General features: G+C 44.2%; 1 protein-coding gene across 1 annotated transcript; it reads right to left on the reverse strand.

Annotated features, from left to right (window-relative positions):
• Positions 1-19,990: 19,990 nt before the first annotated feature.
• On the reverse strand, positions 19,991-25,078 carry LOC121148654. Its single transcript, XM_040968869.1, is given in 1 exon segment — positions 19,991-25,078. A coding segment is annotated over 1 exon segment (5,088 nt).
• Between the last annotated feature and the right edge of the window lie 459 nt (positions 25,079-25,537).

A 25,537-nucleotide genomic window follows, 5' to 3' on the forward strand; every position in this document is an offset into this window, starting at 1 on the left:
GAACAACCCAGAAAAGGCCATGGAAAGCTACCCACTGGCATACAATTGGCAGACGTGGAGGCAAGACCAGGCTGAATCTGTCCACGTCATCCACTGGCAAATCCAGGCACCAGTGTGGGTCGAACCAGGTTTGGTCGCAACAAAGACTCGTGTGCAATATGGAATGCCAAGGTGAGGTTGCCTGTACCGGAAGGGACCGCAGCGTCCAACCGCCTGTGAACAAGAAAGGAAGTGGGCAGATCCAGCAGGGGAATAAGGGAGGGTTCCTTTGCAGTACAGCTACTTCCGCAGGAGAGCATGGGCTGGGATGGGGGCAGACCAGACTAGGCAGAGCTACCACACCTGTGCACCTCATGTGGACTAGATCAGGGAAAAGCCAGGCTCGGCGGATTATTCCTACTGGTGCAAACAAAATTAAAGTGGGTGAGGTTTGTTTGGGCTTAGACGCAGCATCAACTGGAATCTGGGAGTGGGAGAGGCCTGGGAGGGAAATAGTTGGCTCATCCCTCTTGGGTTACCACTTCCACGGGAGGACATAAAACTAAGATAGCGGCTGGGGTGGAATGTTGTGTGGGACAGACTGGAATACTGCTACACTTACTGGCAAACCAGGGTAGGGGGCGGGCCTGGTGAGGGTTATTGTGGGTCGCTCCAACTAGGCTGCAGCTCCCACTGGTTTATGTGAGTACCAAGTATGTGCGCGGCAGAACCAGGCTGGACTGCAACACCCATTGGTTCCAGTGGAATTCGGGAGTGAAAACAGAACCAACCCAGCAATTACAACCACCAGCTGATTGGAGTGATGGGCGGTGCCAGGCTCTGTACTTGTTAGCACATACAAGAAGTTTCTTTGGAGATCTTCCTAATCTAAATGCTGGAGTCAGAACCCTAATGAAGAAAAGAGAGAAGACAGAACGGGTCAACCAACCATCTCAGCTATGATGGACTATGTCAATCAGTGGATTTTTCAAAGACCTCATAGTGCTTGGAGTGGCAAGATTGACAGCGATTCATAACTGTGGCAATATCAGGACCACTTGAGCAAGAACCTCAGAGCATGCCCTACATCCGGGACCTGGGGAGGGTGGGAAATTGGGTTGCGCTTCTCCCTTAATACCCCCCCTTTAAACATGAAGGTAACAATATGGAAAACATACTAGTATTATCCACTTTCCTGTAGCCCTTGAACCTTCTTACTCTAACTAACTATGTAAAGAATGTCAAAATAAATTTTCTTAATTAAAAAAAATATATATTGTCATTCTCAGTGCATTTAAGTGTCCAACACCTGAAACAATTCACATTGAAATCCAATTCATGTGATTATATAATCATTTCCAAGTCTGCATTGTGTTCCCTTTCTTGTGGTTACTGTGTCTCTCCTGCTTCAATAATACATTGTTCTGAAGTACGTCTCTTACCCCCCTGGAGATCCTGGCCTAGTGGAGCTGTCATTGCTCTTGCCTTTGCTGTCCCAGTCTCAGGGAATCCTCTCTGTCCCTGTGGACCCCAGCACCATCCTCAGCTCTCCTCAGCTATGAATGAAACCTACAAACATCATGTTGAGTACAAAAAAAAAAAAAGAAAGAAAGAAAGAAAGAAAGAAAGAAAGAAAGAAAAAGAAAGAAAGAAAGAAAGGAAAGAAAGAAACGAAAAGCAAGATGTGGAAGAAAGATATACCACAGCAACTTTATAAAAAGTTTTCATTTCCATGTACTTGATTTCCACTTTATTTGATAAGGAGAGAGATGGGTGGGGAAAGGAGGCCTTCCATCAAGTGACTCATGCATCATATTCCTACAGCTTCCAGAACCCAGTGTGGGTCTGCTGCATGTCTGCTGTCACTACCTGCTTCCTCCCAGGGTGTACAGAGTCAGGAAGCCAGAATAAGGAGCTCTGATACAGAAAGCTTTACCACCCGTACCAGACACCCGCATTTAAAGCAAACTCTAAGGCACACAAAATAATATAACTCAAGCAGAACCTTTTTTTTTAGGAAAATTTATAGGAAATTACGTGAAGTTGACATTAATTATGGTCAGGTGTCACTTTGTCTTAGAGTTATGTTTTCAGAAATATATCCTTAGACAATTTTGGCATAAACAAAATGGTGCAATATCACTAGAAGATATAATCTATAGAACTATTTTATATGACTGTAAATGGCATTAAAATTAAATAAGTACTAAACTCTCATCACTTTAATGATTGCAATGAGCAGATTATTGTAGGCTTTTCAACTTGTATTTGAAAGGCTGATTTATAGTTAGAAGGTATTGTAGAAAGGTTTTCTTCTGCTGGGTCACTTTCCAAGAGTTTGAAATTGCTAGAGCTGAACCAATCAGAAACCAGGAGCCAGGTGCTTCTTCCAGGTCTCTCATGGGGGTGGAGGGTTCCCAGGCTTTCTGTCATCCTACTCTACTGTTTTCCCACACCAGAAGTAGGAAGTTGAATCAGAAGTGGAACAGCCAAGAGCTTTGACTTGAAGTGGTGCCCTTGGGGTGCTGGTGCAGCAGGCGGAGGCTTAAACCTCTCTGGTACTGCATCAACCTCTAATTAACTGACTTTACAATAAGCAGAGTATTCGGGATGAATCAGGTGAGCCTAGGATAAGCAGTGTATGCTAAATAGTGGAAGAGGAAAGTAGCAGAATTAACCTGAGAATTCAGGCATGAAAAGGACCCCACCGGGCACATGTGGGTTTGAAGGCAGGCAGGAGCAATCAGCCAAAGCTTATGTGGGTCCCAAAAGAGTGAGAAGAGCACACAATAGCACACAGAATCTGGCTTCTAGAGCAAAATTGGGCACCTGCATTGCACAGGCATTTGGAACTGAATGTTCCTAGTAACCTGAGTAAAGAACAATGCATGGAGAGAGAGTAAGAGATTTGGATTAGGACATGCTGAGGGAAGATGAAGGAGGATTCTGTAGGGTAAGACACACATCTGGTCCGGATTTCACAGTGGGATTGTTTCAGGAATGTCAGCTCTTGAGATAGAATACATTAGGCTGCTAGAACTACTTCTAGTCTGACATGGTTCTGCAATCAAAGCAATTCTGGGGAATGCTCTCTGTGGCATCCTCCTGGATGTTGGCAATATCGTTTGTGTTAAGCCATCCAGATCTGGACTTTTTTTTTTTTCAGGAGCCAACTTCCATAGAAATAACACTCTCTGTGACATGTCAGCACAGCTTGTTTTGACCTTGATCTCAAGTTTACAGCTTGTCTAGGACAGAAACTCACACATTTTCTGGGAAGGGCCAGCGAATACCTACTCAGGCTCTGTCACAACCACTCAACTCTGCTGTTGTAGCATGCAAAAGGCTCTGAAGAACACATACCACACCCAGGCATAGCTGTGTGCCAATATTTTATGTGTGGACATTGGAATTCACATCCTACAGACATTTCACACATCATTAAATATTCTTTCCCCTAGCTCATTTAGCAAATGTGGAAATCCCTCATACTATATGGTCCTGTACCAACAGGCGAGGGGTAGTTCTCTGCCTGCAGGTTGCAGGATGACGAGTGCCATGCACAGCATGTGATTGATCTGAAGGCTATTTTCAGGTGGAGAAGAGGATTCTTAGGGCAGAGAGCTGTTCTTTGGCTGGTGTTAACTTGGACCCAATACTTCAGACTTCTCACTTCTAAGTTTCTATTTTGCTTTATATAAGTAAAACCTATTAAAGTTAGGTAGATAAACTATTTAACTTCTAATATTTGTCCAGTAAGTTTAGGATTCACTTGTGAATTTGTTGGAATAAAATATTGCTGTCATAAAAAATATTTCAAATGCTTCTACATGCATTCACTGGCCTTTACAATTAAGGAAGGACTGATTATGCTCTCCCATTCACTTACTCAACTATTAATTTTGTTTTTAAAACTTCCTGTATTTGTTTTTATTGGAATGCCAGATTTCCAGTGAGAGGGGAGACAAAGAGAAAGATCTTTCTTCTGCTGGCTTCCTTCTTAAGTGGTCACAATGGCTTGTGCTCAGCTGAGCCAAAGTCAAGAGCCAAGGGTTTTTCCAGGTCTCCCATACAGGTACAGGATCCCAAGGAGTTGGGACCTCATTGACTGTTGTCCCAAGGCATCAGCATGAATGGGATGTGAAGCGGTGGAGCTGGGATATGAGCCAGAGCCCAGATGGGATCTGGTGCATCAAGGTGTGAGGTCTTTAGTCACTAGACTACCATGCTGGGACTTATTTATATCCATGAGAACTCTCAGATTTCTGGTAATTTATTAAGAACATTTGTTAATGAGTGGAATAATTATCATCACAAAACACCCTGGGCATATTCAGTCTGATGGATATTTTTGAGATGACTTAAAACATCCATCAGTTCCCATAAACCAGGCCTTGGAATACCTTGTTCGTTCATTCACCAACATTTCTTTCCAGTCAGCATCGTAAATGCATGCTGCGTGGAACCTGACCCGCATGAATCAAGCAAACACTAGAGGTGTGGATCACCAATTGAATGGGAGGAGGGAAGGAGGGAGAAAAAAAATTGAAGAGAGGGAGGATGGGAGGAAGAAAGAGAGACAGAGAGATGTAGGAATGGACAGGTACATGAATAGATGGATGGATAGAGGCATAGATAACAATTGGATGGAAGAATGAGTGAACTGGTGTATAGACCAACATATATTTATATATTGTTGGTGGTCAAGCTGGTGAGTTAGTGGGCAGTGAGTTGATGGACAGGTTTGTGAGTGGATGTGATGGATGAACAAATTTAAGCAGTTTTTTCATGGAGACAATGGGAGGCTTAGCTGGTCTCTAAGTCCTTGTATAGCTCTTTTCTTCTGTGATGATCTCTCCCTGTTCTCTGCTCACTAATCTTGATAAGCTGTTATAAACTTGAATGGCTGATGCTTCTGCTTCCCAGTGGCATTTTAAGAGAAAGGTAAGAATCAAGGGAATCCCACATTTGAATTCCCATAGCAAAGAGTCTCTTGAGATTCCTCTGGATCTTGGGATACTTCCAGAAATCCTGGGAATGGTTGGAATGTGGATCAGGTGCTGACTCTGCCCTCGGATGAGGGCATAACTAGTAAAAATAAGCCACTGCCATTTTTAAGTTCCATCCAGGCACAGAATCAGAAAAGCTTCTCTCTTTCATTCATTTATCTGGTAGCAGAGAGACAAGAATGCCTGAGGGATATCACATCTCTTTAGTGATATCCCTCACTCACTCTCGCTTTAGTTGGGATTCATAAACTTTAGGTTCTTAAAGTGTTAAAAACAATGAAAATCCTAAAGACAGCTCCTTTTTTCAATTTGAATCATCTTTGTGTATTTATTTTGTTACTATTGAAGCATTTTGGTTTAAGATATGCATTCATACAAATGGTCAACAGGCTCACAAGGAGACATGCAGAACACTTCGCTATCAGGAATTCCCAGGTCAAAATCTCAATGAGGTATTGCATCACATTCATTAGGATGGCTGTATGCCCACAGGAGAATGATATCGAGTGTTGACTAGGGTGTGGGAACATTACCTACTGTTGCTGAGAATGTACAGTGAGTCTGTTGTTTTAGAACATTCTGGAAATTTTCCAAACTTTGCACATTGCACTGCCAAGCAATTCTCCTCTTAGAGGTATATGCAATAGAATTAAAAGAGAAATCCACAAGCAGGGAGCTGGATGGGAATTGGAACTGCCAGGATTAGAACCGGCACCCATATGGAATCCCGGTGCGTTCAAGGCGATGACTTTAGCTGCTAGGCCACAGCGAGTGGGAGGCCAGGAGGAGGCTCATATCCCAACCATGAAGACTCCCAAATTTTCACCAAGAACTACCAGTGCTGACACCAAGGACTACATTCCAACCACTAAGGAGACGATGGCAATAGGAGTGCCTTCAGAGGCTGAGAACTCTGAGGGCACCCATCCCCATCTGGAGCTTCTCCTTTAAATTTGATTTTTTGATGCCTCTGTCTATTAAGTCAATCTGCAATTGTAATGCAGAGTCATCTTTGAATTATAAAATGTTTAATTTTCTCACTTCGAACAATTCCCATTTTACACAGTTGGTGACACTAATAAGCTTGAGAAAGCTACAATAAAACATGATGATCTGAGAGCATTTCATAAAACAATTCATAATCTTAAAACAAACATGAAACAGAAAAGCAGATGTATGGAATAGTGAATGAATATTTAAACACCACACATGGATAAATTCTAAGTGAGGAAAGCTTTAATATAGCAATTCCCCATGACTATGATGAGTATATAAACACACACACACACACACACACACACACACACACACACAGTGCCCAAATAAAAACAACAGACACAGCTAAAATGAGATTTATTGATGATTTTCACTTGACCACTGACCAGAGAATAAGTAAGAATGCTCAAGGGGTAACATATCTAATGTTAGGTATGTTGAAGCTAAGTTCATTCCAATTAAAGCATGCCCCATGTTGACTGACAATATATACACATATGTGCTATCATGTGCAGAGAGACACCTCAGTTCACACCGCATTTCAAAGGCCACAAGAAGAGAATGCCACAATGAAAAATTTTAAATGCTGGTTCTGGTGGCTTACTGATTGGCACAAACAGTTTCTTTTTCAGCCAAGGAAAAATAAATAAGAGCCAACAAATCCTACACATAAAAACTAAAGGAATATATGTATCTCATGTAAATGTTTATACACAGATATATATGTGTGCATATTCATACACATTTATATGTTGATATCTATGCATGGAAAGATTGTGAAAATAACCTCAACCAACAAACCAGTAAGAAAGAAATTGAACGCTTTTGCTTCTGTGCTTTGGCTGGGGCATATATCTCAATCAGTATGACAAAGAGCAAGGGGTAACAATGTAGATTTACGGTTTGACACAGTTAACCTTCTTTCTTATTTTTTTCCTGCGATTTTCAATGCCAGTCACAACACTAACATAAATATTTGCTCTACTATACTTTGAAATGACAAGCAAATCCAATGATGCCACAGCTCAACGCTGACAGGATGTCATTTCTCACACAGCAATACAAACACCTCAAGAGGACACTCAACGTCATCTAACAAAACAATGAGAGAGTTGCTCCATTTCAGATGAAGTCTCCTTCGTTTCAGCTTGGACTGAACCCAGTAATATTGAAGAAGACGGTAAGGAAGAGTAAATGTGCAGGCCTAATTGGTGATGAGACATTAAACTCATCCACAAAGCTCAAACACATTTCTCTGAAGATTCTGAAAACAATGTAATTAATCAGGATAAAACCGCTAGGATGGAGATCTGGAGAGAGATTCCTTGGAATGTAGCCCCAGTTACAGGAAACCTGTCAGTGAGAAACTTGGGCATCTCTAAATGGTAACCTGGGCATTTTAGAGAAGATTAGAAACTTCTTCAGAGGCTCCCCCATACATTGAGAATGAGCTCCTGCTCAGAAAATTACCTGCTTCACCCCACTTAATGTAGAAGAAATCTTTTACCCCTCTAACACATTTTCTAAAATGTATTTCCATTTGCCATTGCCTGACCAGCTTCAAGATGCATTGTAAATTAAACTTTGCTTTACATTTGCCTTTCATAGACAGCTATTGACATCACAGGACACATCATTAATAATCAAGTTAGCTTTTTAGATACAGGCTAGTGGAAAGGGAAATTCTCTAGGATTTTCCTCATTGCAATATCTGTTTTCTAATGCAGTGACACAATCAGAAACCTTTTCAGCTGAGAATATGCCCAAACCACACCTCCGGACACAAACCCCATGCACCACACACACAAAAAGCATCTAGCATAAAATGAATAGAAATCTAATATGCTGATTTATTTAGATTAATGCAACAGCACATATAAACTATTCATAATACATCACAAAGTATACATACCATATGTAATATAAGATATAAAGACACCATCACTCCTGACAGAGTTGGCCAGGACATATGCCATGAGTGAAATGGCCAGGGCATATGCCATGGTCTGTGCTGGGGTGGACGATGTTGGCTTCATTGAATGATGAACAACTAGCGTCAATGAATGATGATGTTATATCAATGCTTAAAAGTAAGTCTCATGCATGAGTAACAGCATATTAACTAGATGTGCTTTTCTTTTGACAACCTTGACAATTAGATGATGTAGCATTTAAAATCACCTGTTTTCATTTTCTCTCTCACAATTTCAAATGGCTCAAGACAATGCTCCTGAGATGTCTGCGGCACTCCAAAGACATCTTATCAAAACAGGGGATAATATTCCAAAGTTAAATGAAGCATCCTGTGTTTCCGACTGCATTGAACCCATCGTTATTGAAGAAGATGGTAAGACATCCTGTAGGTAAAGCCTCAAAAGGAGACAGATGATTGAATTCAACCAGGATATACACTATCCAGTTCAGTTTCCCCTCACAAGGTACTGCTTCAGGATACAGGCTCTAGGATAAGGACTCTGGGTAAAGATTCATTGGGAATGTGGCAAAATGGAGGGCATGGTTCATGAAAAGCAAGTCAGATGGACAGAGGTAAACCTCCCAAACAAATTACAAGGGCAGGAATGGGGCATATGGAAACCTCTCCAGAGCCACATTTACACACATGGAGCAAGATCCTGCAAACAAAGTTGTGTGATTCATCCCACCACACTGTGATTATCATTTTGCATCTATCAAATCCTTGTAAATACAACTTCATTCACAATGTCCCTACAAACCTTATGAAGAATTGCATATTGATCTTTGAAAATTGACTTTCATAGACACACATGGGCCTGATAGATTCCAATTTGCTATGTTTCAAGCCCTAAAAACAACAGCATGAGAAGGAAATATGTCTATGTATTGCCAACAGGTTTTAGGAAGTGCTCAAGCAGCGAACATGCAAATATAGAAGCCATACTACTAAATCTACAGTAACATACAAACATAAACACATAGGCTGGCACCACATAACACAGGCATATAAAATGAATATATATATCATATGTATATATGTATGCCAAAACATAACCACATACATAAGTGAGAATTGTGAGACACTTGAATTTTTATTGTCTGGATTGAACATCTGCCTTAGTCTACATGGCAGTGGAACAATAGGAAACAATCAAGATTCATGCAAAGACAAAGACACCATTGCTCCTGAAACATACCAACACAAGTATGGTCACATGCAGAAAGACATACTGACAGCACGTGCTAGTCTTTTTTTATTTTATTTTAAGACTTGTTCATTTTTATTGGAAAAGCAGATATACAGAGAGGAGGAGAGACAGAGAGGGAGATTTTCCTATCCAATGTTTCACTCCCCAACTGACTTCAAGATACTAGAAATGAGCCTATCTGAAGCCAGCAGCCAGGGACTCTTCTGGGTCTCCCATGCGATTGCAGGGACCCAAAGCTTTGGCCCTCCTCATCTGCTTTCCCAGAAAACAAGCAGGGACTGGATGAGAAGCATGGCTGCTGGGGTTAGAACCAGTGCCCATATATGATCCTGGCCAATGTAAAGTGAGGGCCTTAACCACTACATTTTCACGCTGGACCCAGCACGTGCTAGTCTTTGAAAACATGGACCACTCAGGTGAAGCCGCATTTCAAGATTGTGTTGTTGTTGTTTTTTTTTTTTTTTCCAAACAGCATTCCAAAAGCCTCAAGAAGATGCTTGTGAGATCTGTGTGGAGGTCCCAACTCATCTTGCAAAAGAATTAGAGAGTTCTGTCACATCCGAAGATGCCTACTTTTTGCCAGCATGGGTTGAACCCATTATCATCAAAGAGGATGGTAAGGGAGACATTATGGCATGCCCTTTTGTAGAAAAGAATTGTAATTTTGTCACTGTCTTCAGTCTCTACTGAACACGCTTTTTAACAATGGAGTACTTCAGAGCATAGGAACAAAAAATGAGGTCTGTTTGCTGAGAAACAATGGGGATATGGTCCCAAGAATAAATCACAGCCCCTCAACTGTATATCAGATACGAGTGATTGGACATCTTCATGTGATATCGTGGTCAGGGATAAAATTTATGGAAACTGTCCAGAGCCACATCCAATCAATGGGGACAAGTTCCTGTATACAAAATATCTTGAACCTCTGTTTTCAGGGTGGAAAATGATTTTCCTTTTCACTAAGCCACTAAAATGCATGCACCTTCTGCTATCATCTCATCCCACCCCCACCACAGTAAATGCATGGTAACATCGAAGCAACCTCTGACCTGCCAGCAATTGAGTTCTTGGATATTCTGCTGTCTAATGACAGAAATCGTATTCACAAATGAATGCATGTACTTTGGGAATTAATATTGATATAGAGTCACTTGAAACACAGGAGTCTACAGCTGTAACATGTTCAGCTCTTCAAAGCACTACACATGGTGAGGCATATTATGTTATGATCAAGATACTGGTTCTGGTTTCTCTTTATCACAAATTCTGACATATTCAACATTGTTAGAGATCTGAATGTGCAAACACATGGGCCACAAGTTTAAACATACATCACGTGCACAAGTGCATGGGCTTGCATGCACACACACACACACACACACACACACACACACACACAAATACACTGTACACACATAATGTAACATATCATAGAGTAAAAAAAAATATATGTAAATATACCCTTCATGCCAGCATTCAGGACGTAAAATGAAAAAGTTTTATGCACTATGGTTGGAGTCTCCTACCAGGGAGACTGATGAACAATGGTTTGATCATTTATTTTTAGAAATAGAGAAAACGCAGCTGATGCCACAGGTAAAGATTGACATGCTGTCATTTCTCACACAGCCATCCACAAGACTCAAAACGGCACTCCTGAGTTGCGTGTGGCACTCGAAGATTGTCTAATGAAAGAAGGAGAGCATTCCTGCAGCTCAGATGAAGTCTCCTTTGTTTCTGAATGGGTTGAATGCGACAATATTGAAGACGATGGTAAGGAAGGGTGTATGTGAAAGCTGAAATGTCAACAAGATTTTTAATAAAGCCATTCAGCCCCATCACTATCACTTCACTTTCTCCTCCCAATGCAGTTATTCAGGACACAGGCACTGTGAGGAAGTCGTTGCACAGAGACTCATTGAGAATATGGCCCCAAAGGCAGGTCATATCTACACAAGGCTAAGCCACATGTGAGTGGTGAGTGGGAGATCTCCACTTAAGCACACAGGCACAGAAGCCATGCGGTGCATGGGCCCATGTACAGTGATTCACCTCTTAATGGGAGAATGTTCATGCTCAGAAAATCAGCTGCTTCAATCCACCTCACTGTGGAAGAAATCTCTTTTAGACTCTAAGTCTATGGCATGTAGTTTCATTTATGCTAGGTTTATACTCCAAATGATTTGCAGATTTTGCCTTGTGACAATTAATACTCATAAACAGGTATGGCTGCAGAACAATCATGGCTCTGGCAACACTTTCAGCACTTCAAAGAATTGTGTGTTACATGACCTCGAGTATGCTCATCATCTCATGTAATATCTTGCCCTCTGTGGACTGACAACATTAATAAATTTGTGACCTTATCAAAATCAGAGAGGTAGACCATGAACTGAACACATGAATCAGTCCGCACACAGTCCACACACACTCAAATGCATACAATCAAACACATATATACATATACATGCAACAATGAATACATGCAGAATGAATACATTATCTGTGGATGGGTAGACCTATGCATCTGCACAATTCCATATATATTCTTGTTACTCTTGATCATGGCCAAGTGAATGTGGATTTTCAAAGACCTCATAGTGGTTGGAGTGGCAAGATTGACAATGATTCATAACTGTGGCCATATCAGGACCACTTGAGCAAGAACATCAGAGCATGCCCTACATCCGGGACCTGGGGAGGGTGGGAAATTGGGTGGGCCTTCTCCCATAATACCCAACATTAAACATGAACGTAACAATATGGAAAACTATTTTCCACTTTCCTGTAGCCCTTGAACTATCTTACCCTAATTATCTATGTAAAGATTGCAAATAAATTTTATTAAAAAACAAACAAACAACAACAACAACAAAATGGCTCCAGTGGAAGCTCCTGAGATGTGTGTAATGCTGTGAGTGTGTCTTAGGAACGACAGAGAGCCTTTCTGTATCTCACTTACATTCTGCTTTTTATCAACTTAATTGAAAATATTCTTCCACAGAGGATGGTAGGCCAGATCATAAGGGCAAAGCCTGAAATCCAAGAAGGCTTGCAATTAGGCACAAAGAACACTATTTCCTCAAACTACCCCAACACAAAAGATGCTCCTCAACACAGTCACTAGGAGCAGGTCTCTGAGGATTGATTTATTGGGGATGCATTCCCAGGAACAAGTCAAAGCTTGTTGAGCTTTCTGGAGCCCCAAGTAAGATTTGAGATCATTGGGAGATCCTCATGTGTTGACATGGGAGTGAGAATAACACAGATCTTTCCAGAGCCTCCCCCATGCATTGGTGGAGTCTCACAAGTTCACATGCTCTATTAGGCCTCATTGTGGAAGGAATCTCTTCACCTTTTAATGAATCCTCACAATGCATTTCCATTCACCATGTCTTTGCCAGATAACAAAGTCTTTGAGCATGCACACTCATAGAAAGACATTGATACTACAAGTCAGAACAACTGCAAAATCTTCAGGGCTTCTAAGCACTGTATGTGATATAATATCATTTGCTTTTGCACATGCTATGTCTCATGTGTGTATGGCACACCCTCTGGAGACTTTTCAAACCTTCCTCTATTGATGCAATACACAGATTCAAAATCATATCACACACACACGCACACATAAATATATATATATATATATGTAAATATATACACAAAATCTAAGAATAACACATACACACATACAAACTACACAAAATACCAATTACATATAACATTGAGATGCTCTATATTCATATATATATATATCTATAAATACACACACACACACATATATATATACAATGGTAAGGTTGTGTTAGGACCACATGTATACATATGATCCTAACACTACCTTACCAATTTTCAAATGCATACATATGATATTTTTAATAAAATACAAATTTACTTTTTATTGGAAGCCAATATACAGAGAGGAGAAGAGACAGAGTTGAAAATCTTCCTACTGATGATTCACTCCCCAATTTTGTGCAATGGCAGATACTGTGCGAAAAGAAGCCAGGACGCAATAACTCTTGCAGGTCCCCCACATGGGTGCAGGGTCCCAAAAATTTGGGCCATCCTCAAATGCTTTCCCAGGCCACAAGCAGGAAGCAGGAGGGGAAGTATGGCCACTGGGATTAGAACCGGCCAACAGATGGGATCCCAGTGAAAACAAGGCCAGGACCCAAGCTGCTAGGACATGGCACAGGGCCCATGCCATTCTCTCTTTCTCTGATATAAGTCAACCTTTGTGCCAAACAAGATAATTAAGCTGCGTGAGTTCACCCATGTTCATTCTCTGTTGTGACCCACTGTGAAGAGCAAGGAGCTGAATCCAGGAGCTCAGAGGAATGTACGCTGAGGGGAGGAGTACTGGAAGGAAGGAGTGATCCAGGAGCTCAGAGGAACACTCACGGAGGGCAGGAGTACTGAGTGCAAGCAGGTGACCCTGGGTGCATGCAGTGCCTTCTTTTCCTTAGCCAAGGGCACCTCTGGCAGCCCAGGCTCACGCTCCCTTTCCATCACAGAGCCCCACACCTTCCTGAATGGGGAGTCTTGTGATTTTTCTTCTGTCTTAAACATTTAACGGCATTTAGGGTCCATTATACAATGAGTCGGTAAAATCACCTGAGGGAAATGATTACCAGAGCCAGGAGACAGGAAGAATCAGGTGGGAGAATGAGCTGTAACAGAGTTAGAAAGAGAATGGTACGAAAACAAAGGTCTCCATCAGCTAGGAGAACCAATCCTGTTCCTGTGCTTGCTGCCTTCTCCCCGGGGGCCTTGCTGAGTGCACAATGACCCCTTCAACCAAGAGGGGCCAACAAGCCAGGCATCTTGGTGTGAGATGTCTGACCTCCAGGTGCAGGCAAGTCCCTCTGCAATTTTGCACAACACCTTCTTGGGCAAGCAGAGAGGAATCCACACAGGTAAAACAATGCTGTAACAGTGTCAGCCACAAGCACAACAGGACACCGAGTTTGCACTGCTGCCCCTCTGCAAATCTCTTCTGGGGAGACAGAGCACTGCAATCTCAGCTGAGAGAGAGTCCTCATGAGGCTGAGAAAGTGCTGGGCAATGGAGGTGGAGGGGAATGTGGCAAGGGGCCAGTCTCAGGCCTCGGGCTCTGACCTAGGGACAGAAACATCTATTCCTACTTGGTGGTGGACATCATCCCAGCTGCCCACCAGGGTCTGCAAGAGCTGGTATCAAACAATATGGGTGCAAACAAAACACTGCCACATCTTGTTATAAGGAAAGATTAATAACTGGAGGAGCAGGACAGACTGAAGAAAAGGCAAGATAGAATTGCTGTGTGCCCAGAAGCACAACAGTCCACAGGTGACAAACACCTCCAGCTTCTCACTGCTTCGTGGGTACTGGGAACCATGACAACTTACCAAGATTTGGATCCTTTTGGAGACAAAAACAGATAGAAAGAGCTTCTATACACTCCCAGTGTCTACTCACGGAGTATAATGGATTGTCCAAAGCAAGACTTCCCCGTCGGCACAGCCTTAGCCAGGTGCGGAGCAAGGCAGGGGTCAACTCCCTGGGCTGCCTTAAGCATCACCTATCGGCATGGAGCTTTGAGGCTGTCGGCCTCACTGTACAGCTTCTTGTGAGAAGCAGACTCAGGCAAGCGGAACCTAAGGGGGCACATCCCTGCAACTGCCCACCATTCCCGAGGTGCCAAGGCTATGGCCCACAAGGGAAGAGTGGGCATGACCTGCATATTTGAATTTCCAAGTTTAGCTGTAAGCATCAGTTCTGGGACATTTGATGGAATGCAAAGGGGCAGGATGGCAGAAATTAAGGCATCTTCATTTTCATTTGAAATGCAGATTTACAGAAAGAAGGAGGGTCAGAAAGATCTTCTATCTGCTGCTTCATTTCCCAATTGGCCATGATCATAAGAATTGTACTCATCCATAGCCAGGACCCAGGAGCTTCTCCTGGATCTCAAATGTTCCCCAGAGTCTCTCCAGGGGCTCAGAGCACCATCTAGTGCTTTCCCAGGCCACAAGCAGAAAGCTGGATCAGAGATATAGCAGTTGGCTCCTGAACTGGCATCCTATGGAATGCTGCCATCACAGATAGTGCCTTTTCTCATTACACTACAACACTGTTGCCTCAACTCAAAATTTGGAAAGCTAGTTGGGGGCCCAGCGTGGTGGCGCAAGTGGTTAAGTCCTCGCCTTGCAAGTCAGGGTTTCCATATGGGCGCCGGTTCCATCCCGGGAGCCTCATTTCCCTTCCAGCTCCCTGCCTGTGGCCCTGGAAAGCAGTCAAGGACGGCCCAAAGCTTTGGGCCCTACACCCACGTGGGAGAACACTGAAGAGGCTCCTGATTCAGATTGGCATAGCACTGGCCATTGGGCTCACTTGGGGAGTGACACATCAGATGGAAGATCTTCCTCTCTGTCTCTCCCCTCTGTATATCCGCCTTTCCAATAAAAAAATTATAAAAAATAAAACTTTGAAAAGCTAGTTAGGCTGCTGGAAATGAATAGAACCTTAGATATTCACCTCATTAGGGCTGTGTTTGCAGTTGGCCTAGCAGCATATCAGAAAAAATCATCGCCTATAGGTGGCCCAGCCATTGCAATCTTTTGGGGAATGAGTGAATGCATACAAGATCACTCTGTCTGCATCTCTCTCCCTCAAGGCTCACATCCAGATTGCCCAGGGAGTTGACTGCCCCGAGGCCATGGAGGGGCAATAAGGAGGAAGGCCTCTCTTTTCTCTTCCTCTCCCTTGATTCCCCCTAGCTCCTGCTCTGCCCACTACAGGTCCAGCTGGACACCCTCTGTGGAGACACCTGACACCAAGTGCCAATGTCCTACACAGGAAGATAGGGAAACCTGCAACATCGTTTTAATAAAAGCCCTGGAGCATCTCAGCTTTAACCAACTTATTTTTGCAAGACATATCAAATGTCAGTCACAAGCCCAAGCTTAATTTGAAAACTATTTGTGAGATTCTGCTATAAACTGGAAAAATTCATTAGCACTCTGTGAACTCAAGTAAATCTGTGAAAATCTGAACAAAATGTTAAACATAAATTTATAAGGTAGAGGGAGGTCAAGATGGAGAGATCTTCCAACTCCAGTTCATATTTCCAGTGACAACAATAGTCAGGACTGGGTCAGACTAAACCAAGAGCCAGGAAATCTACCAGGTCTCCCATGTGGGTGCAGGGACCCAGCCTTTGGCCTGTCTTTTGTTACTTTCCCAGATGCATTAGTTGTGACTTGGTCGCAGGAAATGTGGCTGTAATAGCCTAGTGTTCTGATATGGGGTGCTGGCATACACCTTTCTGTGATGACCTCTGTCATAGCACAAGCACTGAGAAATACTAAGTAGCTCCTTCAGATGTATCTCTGTCATTCTTGGATTTGAGAAATTCTCCATGGCCATAGAGTGGGCTTTGCCTGCCTTCTTTTCCTCTCCCTCCCCCCAGCTAAAAGTCTGCTTCAGGCAGAAATGAGGGAAAGCTTTTTGCAGCACAATGAGGAGAAGAGAAGAGAACATCCCTTGACAAGTGATACTGAGTGTGGCTCTGCAGCAGGGGCACACAATCAACAAAGGGAAGATTAGCTATGAGACTGAGGAGACAGAGCCTACTGACAGAGCCAGCAAGAGGGCCTGAGTCCTACTCTCTCAGCACTTGGTCAACCGCTGCTTGTTTCTCAGTCCCGGTGTTCCAGGGCTTCTACACGGTGTGTTATAAATTTCTGCAGGACTTTGTCCACTCCTAGCTACAAAATTCTAGTCGATCAATTCCCTTTGCATCACCTGAGGTCATGCAGTCCCAGAGACCAACCATTGCCAAGCCCACAGGCTCCACAACTTAGCAGCTTAAATTAGCAAAGATTTTAGGGAGGTAATGGGAAAACAAGAGGGCATTCTTTAAGAGATGGTGAAAAATGCATCTTCTGAGATACTATTTGTGAAGTTCAATTGTTTTCAATCCCTTCTCTGTTGCTTCCATTTTCCATGAATTTCTGGAATCACACTCATATTTTAGTATTATGACTATTACCAATTTGTGGGTGTAGAGCTGAGGAACAGCCTAGCTGTATGAACCTCTCCTGGCTTGCGGCTACTAGGGAGGCCACTGCTGGTGGTCAGCTCAGAGGCAGGCTCTTTGGAGGGTCCCAGGGGACACCACTCTCTCAATGGTGGCTCTAAGCTGGAGGCCTTGGTTTGACTAGAACTGTTGCTTGAACACCTACTCTGTGTAGAAGACTTCTTGTACCTGAGCTCCCATGGTGATAATCCTAGGCTTCTACTGTAAGGCCGCGTGGAGTGGAGTGGGGACAGCCTTACCGATCCACGAGAATATGTGTCACCCCAATGATCAGCGGAGACAGGCTTGATGCAAAAGCAGGAGGATTTATTCAGATGCCAGCGCGCTGGGACGGAGGTCAGTTCCTCACGCAGGAGGATGACACATCCGTGCCGCTCGCTGTACATTACCCAGTTTTTATAGATCAAGTTTTGCTGGCACAATAGGTTAAAAACTAAATTTAGAACAAAACTAGGAACTTTCTAAAGAGCTCAAACATCACATAGTCGTGGGAGTTTACAATGCAGGGCTGAATAAACATTGCATAGCCATAAAACTAGGAAGTCACAACACAGGGCTGAATAAACATTGCATAGCCATAAAACTAGGAAGTTACAATATAGGGCTGAATAGCCATTGACATTAGGAATTCATTCCTATTTTTTGTCACCTTTGAGCTTCTTTAATTTTGGGAACTTCCTTTCCACCAATTGTCTCCTGGAATACAAGTCTTGGGAACATTTTTATCTTCCAATTGTCTCCCAGAATATATGGTGCCTTTGCACGTTGTTCTCTTAAATCATTTACCAAAGACATCTTGTTCAGCTATTCTTAGCAAGCAAAGTGTAGGAAGCAAAGAGGCAAATTAAACTTTTCTATTCTAAATCTAAATTTTTCTATTCTAAACTTTTCCCTTCATTCCCCCCTTTTTCTTGTAACTAAATCCCAATCATGGGATTTCAACTTCTTCATCTTGAGAATTTACCCATTGATATTGTTGTCTTAATACTAAAACTTGCACAGCACTAATTCTTTCTCTAATAAAAGCAATCAAGCGGTTAAAAATGCAAGGACCAATAATTAGTAATAGTAATAGAATTAGGAGAGGCCCCATTAAGGTGGAAATAAGGGTGGTCAGCCACGGAGACTGGTTAAACCAGGATTCAAACCATCCCTGTTTGTCTCTGTGTTCCCATTTTCGTTGATCTAATCTTTCTCTTAATTTTTTCATAGTGTCTTTTACAACTCCTGAGTGATCTATATAGAAACAACACTCTTCTTTTAAGGCTGCACATAAGCCTCCTTGTTGGAGGAAGACTAGATCTAGCCCTCTTCTGTTTTGGAGAGCTATTTCTGATAAGGAGGTTAAGGATTCCTGAAGTTTAGAGATCGAGTCTTCTAGTGCTCATATGTCCTCTGCCACTAAGCTCTGGAGTTCTGACATTTTAGAGTCTTGGGTGGTTATAGCTGCGACCCCGGTCCCAATTCCAGTTGCTACTCCGAGACCTAATAAAACTGCTAAAGTAATTGATATTGGCTCTCTTTTAATCCTAGTTGCTTGCAGGGCGTTAAGGAAATCATAATCTGGATGATAAATGATTCTTGGGTATACACGGGCTAATACACAATAATCAGAGGTCAAATTTAGCACTTCGAGGGAAAGAACAGGTGTTAGTCCACTACCACAGGCCCACCATCCATCTGTAGGTGCTGTAATATACCCCTTGTTTGGAATTCTCACTTGGTTGGCGCAAAGGTGGTGATGTGTGATGGGTACACTTCCTAGGCATAATCCTTTGCCTGAAACCATTGTCAGAGTAAGTCCGGTCGGTTTTGGACTGGTGTCCACAGGTGTGACGGGATTTGTAATTAAAACTTGTTGAGACAAATTCCATGCTACAGCCTCATAATAGGGAGGAGCAATATCATAACAGAGCCAGCAGCTTTTCGTGGCCTCTGGGTTAGTTACATTTAAGGCTGCAAAGGCTTTGTCCATTATTTTTAATAGATTAGCCTGAGTAGAAGGCTGATTGCTCCTTGGTGGGACAGTTTCTATTCTAGGGGCTGGGGAGGAAACCTGTTTCGAGGTAGGTTCGTGAATATTAGGAGGCGCATGAGTAATGAGGTTGGGCCCTATAAATTCAGTGGGTGGAGGTGAAATTTTAAGTCGTATGGAAAAAATTAAGCCTTTATCTCGTCCTGGCATGTGAAATCGTAAACCCCAGGTTCTACCCTTCACCCACTTCATTCTCTCTTCTGGAAGTCTAGAAGCCCCATGTTTGCCATTCAAAGTAAATGTAATATTGAGTGGATCACAAGGGAAATCTCTACAATAGGTGCCCTTCCAACTATTACTGAGTTGACAAAGACTTGATCTCGAGGCACCTGGTGGGATCGTGCTGCGGGCAACTTGTATCCGGTCCATTCGTCTGATGGCCCATGGAATCCATGGAACGGTTCCAGTGGTCTCACAGCCCCCTTTAGCACAATAATAGTCATTTATCTTTCCACAGGACCCATCTTTTATGATCAGTTCCTCTTTAGGGCATACATAAAATAATAGTTGTTGTAATTCCTCTCGCTGTATTTCCCAATCTGGGAGGCCTGCGGCTACTAAAGTACATAAATCAGGGGTCAGCTCAGGCCACCATGTCCCAGGGGGAGCTATTGTAGAAGTTGACCAAATTACATCATTAGTTTGGGAGACTACCTGCCAAGTGAGTAGCTGAGGCTGGTGCGGGCTGAAATCGGCTTCACACTTTGTCTGTAGTGGCAGGAGTAGGCTGACGACGGAGACGCAACTTAAGAGGATTATCAGTTTTCTGGGCCGTCCATTCCGGTGCAGGAGTCGGGGCAGGCTTAATATGGGAGGCATGTATCCACGCAGAGATCCCATCTACCTTGACAGCCGTGGGTGTTGTCAGAAGTACAAGATAGGGGCCCTTCCAGCGAGGCTCGAGGTTAGATGTGCGATGCCGCCGTACGTAGACTGAGTCTCCCACTTGGAATTGATGTGGCACGCGCAGGTCTCCTGGCTTATAGGCTTCACGTAGATGAGACCAGATCTCGTTCTGAACTGCCTGTAGAGCTTTAAGCCTAGAGTGTAAACTAATGTTAGTACAATAAATGGGCTCGAACATTTTGCTTAAGGGGGGTGGGGACCCGTATAGAATTTCAAAGGGAGTAAATCCAAACATAGAAGGGGTGTTCCTCACCCGGAACAAAGCTAGAGGAAGGAGCACCGTCCAATCTGAATAGCCAGTCTCTAAGGTTAATTTTGTCATGGTCTCTTTTAAGGTTCTATTCATTCTTTCTACTTGGCCTGAGCTCTGGGGCCTATAGGCACAATGTAATTTCCAATTAATCCCCAGTATAGTGGCCACCTGTCTACTCACCTGGGCAACAAAGGCAGATCCGTTGTCTGACCCTATTACCTGTGGTACTCCAAACCGGGGGATGATTTCTTCTAAAATCTTTTTAGTTACTATTGTGGCAGTCTCTTTCTTGGTCGGGAAGGCTTCTGTCCATCCTGAAAAAGTGTCTATGAAGACTAGGAGATATTTGTTCCCGTACTTAGCAGGCTTGACTTCTGTAAAATCAACTTCCCAGTAAACACCTGGTCTATCTCCTCTTAGTCTCTTTCCTGTTGTTACAGTTCCTCCACGGGTATTAACTTGTTGGCAAGGCATGCAGTTTCTGACGATTCTTTCAATCAAGTCCGATTGTCCTATGATGTAATAATCAGTCTTTTCAAGTATAGCTGCTAACCGTTTTGTTCCCAGATGGGTTAATTTATGCATTTGTTGTACAATCTCTCTAGCTTTTTCTTCTGGCAGGACAATGCGGCCTGTCTCCGTCCTCCAGAGTTGGTGATCAATATCATAAACTGCATTTATTTTAGTCATGTTTTTAACGTCTTTGCTAGAATAATGGAATTCCTTGTCTGTATTTGATTCTTCTGGGGGACATTGTTGCACTAGTATAGTAGTTGGCTCCATTGCCACTTTTTTAGCTTCTATATCTGCCATCCGATTTCCTCTGGCTATTTGGGAATTTCCTTTTTGGTGTCCAGGGCAATGGATGATAGCCAATTTAGATGGTTTATGAAGGGCGTCTAAGAGATTTAAAATCTCGTGCTTGTTCTTAATGTCCTTGCCAGCAGAGGTTAATAGTCCTCTTTGTTGGTATATAGCTCCATGTACATGTGCGGTGGCAAAAGCATATCTGCTGTCAGTATATATATTGGCCTTCATTCCTTCTGCTAGTTTCAGAGCCTGAGTTAAGGCTATTAGTTCTGCCTTCTGAGCCGAAGTTCCCTCGGGCATTTTACTGGCCCATATTACTTGCTGTCCGTCCACCACCGCAGCCCCCGCCATCCGCTTACCTTCTGCCATATAACTGCTGCCATCTGTGAACCAGGTGACTTCTGCGTCTGCTAGAGGCTGGTCTGTCAGATCTTTTCGGATGCCCGCTGTTTCAGCCAGAATTTCTCGACAGTTATGGGGCTCCGCCTCTCCAGGGTCAATGTCCGGCAGAAGTGCAGCTGGGTTGAACTGAGTTACTGGGGCAAATTTCACCCGTTCTGTATTCAGGGGCAGACTCTGATAGTGTGTCAATCGAGCATTGGACAGCCAGCGGTCGGGTGGCTGGCGTACTACACTCTCTAGGGCATGAGGAGCCAGGATAGTCACTGTTTGTCCGAGAGTGAGTTTGTCTGCATCCTTGAGTAGGAGGGCCACAGCTGCAATAATCCTTAGGCAAGGGGGCCAGCCAGTGGCCACCGGGTCCAGCTTCTTTGACAGATAGGCCACCGGCCTCCTCCAGGGACCTAAGCGTTGTGTCAGCACCCCTTTGGCCACTCCTCCTTTCTCATGTACGTATAGGTCAAATGGCTTGGATACATCTGGCAAGGCCAGGGCAGGTGCTGTCAGTAAGGCCTGCTTGATCCCGTCAAAGGCTTTTTGTTGGTCTGCTCCCCATGTAAAGGGGGAGTTGTCTCTGGTCAATGGGTACAGGGGTGCTGCCAGGGCTGCATATCCTGGGATCCATAGTCTGCAAAACCCGGCAGTCCCCAGGAACTCACGGACTTGACGGGCCGTTTGCGGCGGTGGAATTTTAGTAACAGTAAGCTTGCGAGCCTCCGTTAACCATCGCTGGCCCTCTCTAAGAGTGTACCCCAGGTAAGTTACCTGTCTTTGGCAGATTTGGGCCTTCTTTGCAGACGCCCGGTATCCTAATCGAGCCAGTTCTTCTAGCAAGGCAGAAGTTCCATTTTCGCATTCCTTCTGTGTGGCAGCAGCTAAGAGAAGATCATCAACATATTGAAGTAATGTTACCTGGGGGTTTTCAGCGCGGAAGGGGGCTAGGTCCTGATGTAAAGCTTCGTCAAAGATGGTGGGCAAATTCTTGAAACCCTGGGGCAGACGGGTCCAGGTTAGTTGTCCCGAAAACCCAGACTCTGAGTCTCTCCATTCGAAAGCAAAGATGGGTTGGCTTGCGGGGCTGAGACGGAGGCAGAAGAATGCATCTTTTAAATCTATAACAGTGTACCACGTTCGCTCAGGAGGGAGGGAACTAAGGAGATTGTATGGGTTAGGCACCGTGGGATGCAGGTCTTGCACTCTCTTATTTACCTCTCGTAAATCTTGGACTGGACGGTAATCATTAGTGCCTGGTTTCTTGACTGGCAATAAAGGAGTGTTCCACGGGGACTGGCATTTCATTAATATTCCTAATTTAAGTAGTCTCTTTATATGTGGCTTAATACCTTCTTTGGCTTCCCGACTCATTGGATATTGTCGGACAGCTATTGGTACTGCCATGGCTTTTAATTCGACTACTACTGGAGGCCTCTGCTTTGCTAGTCCCATCTCGGCCGTTTCTGCCCATGCCCCCGGATGCCGGTTTATCCAGTCTGAGTGTCCACCGGAGGGTAGGGGCTTCTCAAACAGGCGATGCTCATCTTCTAATTTCACAGTTAATACTTGTAGGAAATGGCCGGTTTTATCTGTCACACGAGGCCCTGTTTCTGTGAAGGAGATTTGAGCTCCTATTTTTGTAAGCAAATCTCTACCTAGGAGGGGAGCCGGGCACTCAGGAATAACAAGAAAAGAATGGGAAACTTTCCCTGTTCCCAAATCTACTGTCCTCTTTGTAGTCCAGGAATATTGTTGGTTTCCTGTTGCTCCAATTACCCATGACTTCTTTTGGGACAGAGGGCCAGTGGGTTGTAGTAATACAGAATGCTGGGCCCCCGTGTCCACTAGGAAATCTATGGGTTTCCCCTCCACTTTTAGGGTTACCCTAGGCTCGGGGAGGGGCTCTGAGCCCCGTCTCCCCTAGTTTTCCTCTTCTAATGTCAGTATCTTTTTTGTTGTCCCCCATTTTTTCGGGCAGTTTTTGACCCAATGTCCTTTTTCTCTACAAAAGGCACACTGATCCTTGGCTAAGGGCTCCCTGGACCGCCGGTTGCCCAGAGAGTCTGTCTTTCTATGCCCCTTATTATTCCTTTCTTCGTCTCTGACTATAGTGGCCAGAATCCTTGTCAAGCTCTTTCCTCGTCTCCTCTCTCTCTCTCTCTCTCTTCGATCTTCTCTCTCCTCTTGCTCTTTAATCTTTCTCTGCTCTTTTTCTTCCTCTGTCTCTCTTTTATTAAACACTTTCTCAGCTTCCTTTACTAAATCCTGCAGTGAAGATCTTCCTAACCCATCTAATCTCTGAAGCTTTCTCTTTATATCTGCTGCTGCCTGGTCTATAAAAGCCATTGTCACTGAGGCCCTCTGCTCCTCTGCCTCTGGATCAAAGGGAGTATACCTGCGATAGGCTTCCATGAGGCGCTCAAGGAATACAGAAGGGGATTCAGTGGGTCCTTGGAGGACTTCTCTTACCTTTGCCAAATTCGTGGGACGTCTTGCAGCCCCTCTGAGACCAGCCACCAGAGCCTGGTGATAGATTCGAAGGTGCTCCCTACCTTCAGCGGTGTTAAAATCCCAGTCAGGTCGCGTCAAGGGGAAACCGGAGTCCACAATGTTCTGCAGCTGAGTGGGTCGCCCATCGGGTCCTGGAACATTTTTCCTGGCTTCTAAAAGAATACGCTCTCTCTCCTCGGTGGTGAAGAGAGTCTGTAATAATTGCTGACAATCATCCCAAGTAGGCTGGTGAGAAAAGACTAAAGATTCTATAAGATCTGTTAATCGCTTAGGGTCCTCTGAGAAAGGCGGGTGGTGGGTCTTCCAGTTATATAAATCTGCTGAAGAAAAGGGCCAATACTGCAAAGGTTGTAGCCCATTTACCCCCTCGGGTCCGAATGCTCGGAGGGGCAACATTACACTAGTATCAGGAGTCCCCGCCCGCTTACTTCTGGTCCCGGCGGCTGGGCCCCCGGAGGGGGCCAGCTCCGGGGCTGTTGGGGATTCCTGGGGAGAGAGGTAGGCAGGGGGAAGATCAGAAAGGAGTAAATCCGTCTGCAAATCCGGGTAAATCTTCTTGGGTTTTTCCGCTGTGCTCCGTGTAGTTAACACTCGTTCTGGCTTGGGAGGAATCCAGGGGCGGACCCAAGGGGGAGGATTTTGAGAAAGATCCTCCCAAACTAAGATGTAAGGCTGCTGATCTAGATGTCCTCTCGGGTCCGCCTGAAAAACAGTTCTTTTTACTGCTTTAATGAGACTAAGATCATAAGAACCATCCCGTGGCCAACCCACTTTGTAAGTGGGCCATTCTGTCGTGCAAAAAGTCTGCCAAGGTCCTCGTTTAACCTGTAGGGAGAGATTATGAGCCCTTTCCTTCACTTCAGTCCAGTGGTCAAGAGTCAAACTAAGGGGCGTCGTCACAGTCTGTCCCATTGCTATCGTCACAATAATACACAGAAAAATAAACAATAAAATACACAGACAAACACGTCCCTTCCGTTTCTTCCACAACAACAGAAAAGTATCAGATGGCCTCAATCCCCCCGGGGTTTGAGTAGCGCTAATCAAACCGGTCTGATCACTTTCAAGAATGGAAGAAGGATTTCCGCATCAGGAGCCTGCCGAGCGTCCTCGGCTCTCCCTCCACCCTGGAGCGTCCTCCAGGGCCACGACCTGTGGTTCTCCGGGCACGTCTGCCAACCACTGTCCACGATTCTCACGAATCAGAAGACGGTCGCGAAATGCCGCAGCTCCGGGCAGGGCTGGAACCTCATGAGCCGACCTGCCTTGGGTGAGAAAGGGAGCTGCAGCAGGTGGGGCTCGAACCGCCTGAGCAAACCCACCCCAGCTGGGACGCGTACACAAGACACAAACAAGACTTCAACACCACGC

The sequence above is a fragment of the Ochotona curzoniae genome, unplaced genomic scaffold, assembly GCF_017591425.1.
Source record: "Ochotona curzoniae isolate NIBS_2020 unplaced genomic scaffold, NIBS_Ocur_1.0 contig_1752, whole genome shotgun sequence".
In the NCBI taxonomy this organism is placed as follows: domain Eukaryota; kingdom Metazoa; phylum Chordata; class Mammalia; order Lagomorpha; family Ochotonidae; genus Ochotona; species Ochotona curzoniae.